At 51.2% G+C, this 7500-nt stretch overlaps 1 protein-coding gene across 1 annotated transcript in view; it reads left to right on the top strand.

The window, feature by feature from the left end:
• Nucleotides 1-5206: 5206 nt before the first annotated feature.
• Nucleotides 5207-7500, top strand: part of s1pr5a (sphingosine-1-phosphate receptor 5a) — a 4220-nt gene continuing 1926 nt past the window's right edge. Inside the window, exons 1-2 of the mRNA XM_079746273.1 lie at nt 5207-5482; nt 6276-7500. The exon at nt 6276-7500 is cut by the window's right edge and continues 1926 nt beyond it. Coding sequence (XP_079602399.1) covers nt 6549-7500 — 952 coding nt within the window. The 5' untranslated portion in view covers nt 5207-5482; nt 6276-6548. The remainder of the gene's footprint in view (nt 5483-6275) is intronic.

Below are 7500 nucleotides of genomic sequence, written 5' to 3'. Positions count from 1 at the left end.
GAGAGAGAGAGAGAGAGAGAGAGAGAGACAGAGACAGAGAAATAGAGAGAGAGAGAGAGAGAGCGAGAGAGAGAGGGAGGAGGGAAGTACCAACTGCATTCCTCAGCAGCAGTACATGTGCAGCCGTCTGGTATGCAGCGATTTTTTTTCATTTTCTGTAGATTTGCATCAGTTTGCATGACAGAAGGATGCAGCACGCTCACGCAAAAGAAACACACAAAAACCACACAAGGACATCAACCACACACAGACACACATACACACATATACACACACACACACACTAAGGAGAATCAAGTTCCGTTAGAGTAGTAGTTAGGCTACCAGTTTGACGGTGTGTGTGTGTGTGTGTGTGTGTGTGTGTGTGTGTGTGTGTGTGTGTGTGTGTGTGTGTGTGTGTGTGTGTGTGTCGGGTGGAGGCTAACGGCTGAATTACTGTGATTAGAATTCAAATGGTCTAATAGCGGACTCATTAGCTCCTGCTGAGGTGGAAGGCTGGGGAAGATTAGAACACACACACACACACACACACACACACACACACACACACACAGAAGACAGGTGGAACAGAGTGTCTGCATGGTGATGTTCTGCTCATTGTGGCCTCACCTGTCTCCCACTGGGAGGGAGAGAGGGAGGGAGATGTTAATGTCTTAGCCTTAATTTATCTCAACCAGCCGTTAGTCAGCAGCCATTACAATCACAATGGACTCTGTAACGGAGCCTAGGAACCCCCTAACACACACACACACATATACTGTGCGCATGCACACACACACACAGACATAGTCTCAGCTTGGTCGGCCCTATAGGGGAATCAAACGACTGACTGTGGCAGCGGTAATGTTTTAATCTACCAGCTAGGAATGGAACCCCTCACCCTGTCGGTGTTAAGGCCACGCTCCACCAGCAGAGCTGAACAGGTCCATGGATCTGTTTCTGTTTAGCTCCTCTCCGTTTAGAGAAGGGGGGGGACAGGAAGTGAAAACATTTCCAGTAAATTGCCCCTCAAACCTCACCTCTCCCCCCTTCCCCCCCCCCCCCCCAGTACCTCACCTCTCCCCCCTCTCCCCACCCTCCCCCCAGTACCTCACCTCTCTCCCCCTACCTCACCTCTCCCCCCCCCACCTCCCCTCACCTCAACTCTCCCCCCTGGCAGGAGAGGCCGTGGAAGAGGAAGCCAAAGCCAGGGTGTTCCTGGTTCTCCCTCCGTTTCCTCCCGCTATGAAAGTGTTGGGGGGGTCACAGCTGCAGCTGAGGCAGCAGGACTGACGACCCCTGACCCCGGATGGACTATTTCTAGGATTCCTGTAAAGGGACAGGGGGGGTCGAGGGGGTCGGGGCGAATATGACGCAGTAAAGCGCTGCGAAAGAATTCCTTGTATGTACAATGTCACCTGGCAGGAGACCTGTTCACGGAGCGGCCATCTTGAGGCCATTGAGTTCTGCATAGCCAGCACACGCTAACACACGCCCTTCATTAAACAGGCCCTCAAAACCAGCCTGTTAAGATCACTTTCACCACATAACCTCCTTCCCTTCTATCCCCTTCCTCCTTTTTTATCTTTTTACTAATATACGTTATTTTTAAATCATTTTATTTTGGGTCCACTCTGTAAACTCTTTGAGTAATTAGAAAAGCACTGTATAAATCAAATGTATCATTATTATTATTATTATTATTATTATAGCCTTTCTGACTGTGAACCAGTCCGATCTGAGCGCTGCTCTGTATTTGTCCTGTTTGCACCTTAATGCCGACTCCAGTCTCAAAGGGATTCACAGACCCCCCCATTACATAACTACGTCCTGAGTCTACGCCCCTGAAGGAGCAACAGCTTCACCTAGACTCTGCATAGCTCCCCCCTTATGTCGCTAAATGCCCTAAATGTAAACGTTAACTTGAGAAGGAGCACGAAAGAGAGCTCCGTCTCCGAGGGTTAGGAGGTGCTGGATGGGCCGACCGATAATGGTAACAGAAAACAAGCCCAGACTATGATACGGTAGGACTGAGTAATAGACCATGAGTCAAAAATTAAAGATCAATCGTGGTGAACAGGAGATTAATTATATCAGGGAGTTGATGTCATTTGATTAAAAGCTATCATTAAGGAGCAGGTATGGGGTTAGAATACAAAGCAAACAGAAAACGTGATTAAAGACACATACAGGAAGACGATTACTAATCTTCGTGGGGGGAGGGGCGGGGGGGAAGGTTCAGACGCAAGGTACCATGAAAAAACCTTCCCAGAAAGCCCTAGTGCTAGCGTCACGAGGCTAGCTGTGAGCAGTGGGCTCGTGACAGAGGAAGCCTGGCTGTGTTTGAGCAGCAGAGCTCCAACACAAAAGGAGGGTCATTGCGGCCCAGGCCATTCTAGCCCACTTCCTGTTAGCAAGGCAGCTAACGTCATGCAGCATCCGGGGGCTAGCCCGGTGGCGCTCAGAGCTATGCATTCCGGACGCCCCCCCCCCCCCCCCCCCCCCCCCCCCCCCCCCCAGCATTGTTGTTGTTTTACTCAGTACCGACTCAACCTCTGACAAGAAGGCCGGCCTTTGAGCCTTTGTGACTCATCACTCTTTCATCATTTCATTTCAGTGAATACGTTTCGATCCGACTAGTTTAAGATGGGAGATAAGAACAAGCCAATACAAACCAAAAGTACAAATTTAATCGTTTCCATGTGTCAGTGTTGACGTGCTTTGGCAGCGTGAACATTTACTTTACTTGCAGAGAAAATTAATTCAATTGGATTTTTTTTCACACCTTTATTTCAAAGCACTTTTTATGTGTCTAAGCAAAGCAGATTTAACGACCCCATGCTAATAAATTTATCTGATGGGGATCAAATGAGGGACAAAGACAGAGAGAGATAGAGAGAGAGAGATAGAGAGAGAGAGAGAGAGAGAGAGAGAGAGAGAGGGAGAGAGAGAGAGAGAGAGAGAGAGAGAGAGAGAGACACCAAGATACAGGGAGAGGGGCAAATAAACAATTGAAGATAGATGCAGAGAGAGGCAGATACAGTGACACACAGAGAGAGAGAGAGAGAGAGAGAGAGAGAGAGAGACCAAGATACAGAGAGAGGGACAAATAAACAATTGAAGATAGATGTAGAGAGAGGCAGATACAGAGAGAGAGAGAGAGAGAGAGAGAGAGAGAGAGAGAGAGAGAGAGAGAGAGAGAGAGAGACAGAGAAATGCTATCCACGCACGACACACTATATACATTAAAAGCTATGATTCAGCAGGGCAGCTCTAAAGGTGGGTGTGTGTGTGTGTGTGCGTGTGTGTGTGCGTGCGTGCGTGCATGCATGCATATGGGCGTTGTGTGTGTTAATAGAGAGCAGTTTGGCCCCCTGGACCACCCCGCTGTCCCCCCTCTCTGTGTGCTAATCTGAGGGACCCAGCGGGGCCTGTCACAGTGGGTCTCCGTGGGTGGGCGTGACGACGGCTGGGGGGTGGGGGGGAGGGGCTGATAGGGAGAGCCAGGGGGGTCTCAGGGTCTGGTGAGGGTCCAGCTCTATAAAGGGGCCAAAATTAACTCTGCAATTGTTTTCTTTAAATATGGACCCTGGATCACGGGACCCCCCAAACAGTCAAACCCACCCCCCAATCAGAGCCTGGTCCTGGGGTTCAGGGCGGGTCTGACGGGGGTCATCCTGACCTGGGGGTGGTCCTGAACTATCAGCCGGAAACCCAGCATAAAGGTCAGACACATTTTGACCACTAGAGGAGGAGGGGAGCAGGTGAGGAGGAGGAGGAGGAGGGGGAGGAGGAGGAGGAGGAAGAGGAAGAGGAGGAGGGGAAGGAGGAAGAGGGGAAGGAGGAAGAGGAGGAGGGGAAGGAGGAAGAGAAAGAGGAGAAGGAAGAGGAGGAGAAGGAGGAGGAGGAGAAGGCGGAGGGGAGCAGGTGAGGAGGAGGAGGAGTTGAAAGTGGAAAAAAGTAGACATTAAAAGTAATAAACCTGTTCTTAGCTAAGCTAGGCTATCTATTTGTGGAGGAGAACAGGGAGGCGCCGCAAGCGTCCTGCGGAATCATACCTGCGTCTCTCCTCCGTCTCTTGCTTTCTGGAGGTCGATCGAGCGAGCGGTACGATGAAGACGTTGACGAAGGCGCCGGTGTCCTGGAGGCCCTGAGGCCTTGTTCGGCGTGCTCCATGACATCATGGTGTTTCTGAGGATATCCCCTCCCCGCCCGCACAATGAGCCCACTTCCTGTTTAGAGAAAGTCCAGGCGGCCAATCCCGAGCTCACCTCCGAGCCTGCTTAGTTTCCAGTTCAAGCCTCACACGATATTTCAGAGTGTCTACGTATATAGATCTATAGTTTATAAATGTTATAGCCCCTTTCAGACTGTATGCGTCAGTACGCATAGATCTATAGAATTAGTACAGCATATAGACTCTATCAGCCGGTGTGTATAGATCAATAGAGAAAGTCAAGTGAATGTTACAGACCTTAATCAGGTTTACTCCAGAGATTCAAACCGGCCACCCTGTAAACACCCAACGCTAAGACCTATGTGGGAACCGGTCCTAAAAATCTGATATTACAAAACTAAGTGAGATGGGGGAAGAAACCCATGAAGAATGAAACAAGAGTGGGCGGAAATATTGCACACAAAAACCCCTGCTGAAAGAATGTGTATGTTTTTTTTACTGTTCAAACTGTTGGCTCAAACTGCTATTTAAATATCTAAAGGGAAATCAAAATGTTTTAACAAAGAGAAAGAGAGAGTTCGTGTGTGTGGGGGGGGGGGGTTGAGAAACACACACACACGCGCGCACACACACACACACACACACACACACACACACACACACACACACGTCAAACCTGAAGAGCAGCTCATAAACTCTCATAACGTTTCCTACTAATTTATTAGGTAGGAAACCGTTTGGAAACCTCCGTGCGGCGCATCGGATTACCAACGGCCGGGACGAGCGGCGCATTCCTCAGGTGTAGCTTGGCGGGACGTCCCGCTGGAGGAGCTTTCTCAACCCCCGACATAATGAGCGGTGTAATGACCCTATCTTCACCACTCACAAAGCCCCCCCGACGGGGAAAGCGTTTAACGTCAATCGCAGGGTGGATAGGCTACGATACGGGGTCAGGGAGGGAGGGACGGGGGAGGAGAGGGAGGGAGGGGAAGGAGAGGGAGGAGAGGGAGCAGCCCACTTCGTGCTCAGTCCTGTCCCACACCATTCCCACACTCGTACTCTCTCGTGTCAGTCGTGATCCTCGGAGCGCGTGTGAAGCTCTGCCGTGGATTACCTCATCGGAGGAGAAGGACACAGGTCACCCCCGCGTCTCTCCTTCCATGAGGAGCGGGACTCCGGTCTCCCCCGCGTCTCTCCTTCCACGAGGAGCGGGACTCTGGTCTCCACCGCGTCCCTCCTCCTCCATGAGGAGGACTCTCGTCTCCCCCGCTTCTCACCTTCTTCCATGAGGAGTTGAAATACTCTGGTCTCCGACGCTCTTCGCAGGTGCGCTATCCGCTGGTTTCATACTTCTGAGGTCTTGGGCACATCTTTTGGCGAATCGATATTGGATCTCATATGCGTACTGTGAAGAAAGCATAATTCATATTCGGCTCCTCAAAGAGGCTCTCAAGAACTCAGGCTTTGTGTGTGTGTGTGTGTGTGTGTGTGTGTGTGTGTGTGTGTGTGTGTGTGTGTGGGTGTGCGGGTGTGTGTGTGTTTGTGTGGGTGTGTGTGTGTGTGGGTGTGTGTGTGTGTGTGTGTTTGTGTGGGTGTGTGTATGTGTGTGTGTGTGTGTGTGCAGCTAGTACCGCATGCATAAATCGTTTTAAATATGTAGGCCTGTGTCTGAAGTAGTGAATTTTAACTAAATATAACTACTTAACTTAATGAGTAAGTGCCCAATGGGGGGGGGGGGGTGTTGGAGTCACAACGTCTGCGTCAGTCAATGCAAATGTGGTTAAAATCAATTGAATGCAAACTTGAAGCCTGATACAATCTGTAATGAGATGGACTTAATTACATTACTCTAATCTATGTTTGCCCATTTAGAGGATTGCGAACTTCCATAGAATAGTAATCATATAAAGAAGCCTTAGAGCGTTCATTTTGAAAAATTGTAAGTTAACATAAGATCCATCTTCCACCTATTTCATATGACGGGGTTGGTGTGTTTCATTCGACGCCAATCTCCCACGTCCGAGCAAAAAGGTTTCGAGTTGTAATTAAGTGGATTCATTATTGGTTTAAATCGGCTATCCCGTCTGACTCCGTTCATGACTTTCTCGTTCTCCTCCAGGCTGCCAGGATCGCCCTTAACCCCCTCTGGTGGAGTTCCATGGAAACGGAGAATTGTGAATAACGTTCATCTAAAGAATAAAAAAATCCGGAGCGACCACAACAGACCGCCACCTTAATCCTCCATCTAAAACTCCAAGCAGGTCCAAGATGATTCACTACAGAAGGACCTCATGAGCCCTCCCACCACAGCGGATGTTACGAGAGCAAACTCTATTTAAATCCAACTCAAATTAAACCAAACCCGACTCTTCACCCCAATAGCCCTTTAAAGATGGCGACCGAGGCGTCCCACGCCCCCTACGCCGCTGCCGCCGCCCCCACCCCGTCCCTGTTCGCCCCCTCGCCCGGGTACCTCGTCCGGATGTTCCGCGACTACCACAGCAAATCCGTCATCAATGACCACTACAACTACACGGGCAAGCTGGAGAGCAGCCGCTACAGCCACGGACTTAAGGTCGAGTCCATCATCTTCCTGCTGGTGTGCCTGCTCATCGTGGTGGAGAACGCCGTGGTGCTGCTGGCCCTCTGGAAGAACAAGAAGTTCCACGTTCCCATGTACTACCTCCTGGGGAACCTGACACTGTCTGACCTGCTGGCCGGCTTCACCTACATGGTGAACATCATCACGTCGGGCGCCAACACCCTCACCATGACGCCCGTCCAGTGGTTCCTGCGAGAGGGCGGCGTCTTCATCATGCTGGCAGCGTCCGTCATCAGCCTGCTGGCCATCGCCATCGAGCGGCACGTCACCATGGTGAGGATGAAGCCCTACCAGGGCGACAAGCAGGGCCGCATGTTCGCGCTGATCGGGGCCAGCTGGGTTCTCTCCGTGTTCCTGGGGGTCCTTCCCATCCTGGGATGGAACTGCCTGGACCGGCTGCACCAGGACCAGTGCTCCACCGTGCTGCCCCTCTACGCAAAGAGCTACATCCTCTTCTGCATCACCGTGTTCTCAGGCATCCTGCTGTCCATCGTGGTGCTCTACTTCCGCATCTTCCGCATCGTCAAGTCCAACACCCAGCGGATGGGCCCAGGCCCCCAGCGCAAGGGCCTGGCGCGAAAGTCCCAGAAGTACATGGCCCTGCTGAAGACGGTCACCATCGTGCTGGGCGTCTTCATCGCCTGCTGGCTGCCCCTCTTCGTTTTCCTGCTGAGCGACTTCTTCTGCGAGACCAAGAAGTGCCAGGTGCTGTACAAGGCGGACTACTTCCTGGGCATCGCCA

Source organism: Pollachius pollachius, assembly GCF_949987615.1.
Source record: "Pollachius pollachius genome assembly, chromosome: 11".
NCBI lineage: Eukaryota > Metazoa > Chordata > Actinopteri > Gadiformes > Gadidae > Pollachius > Pollachius pollachius.
This window is presented reverse-complemented; position numbering and strand designations above follow the sequence as displayed.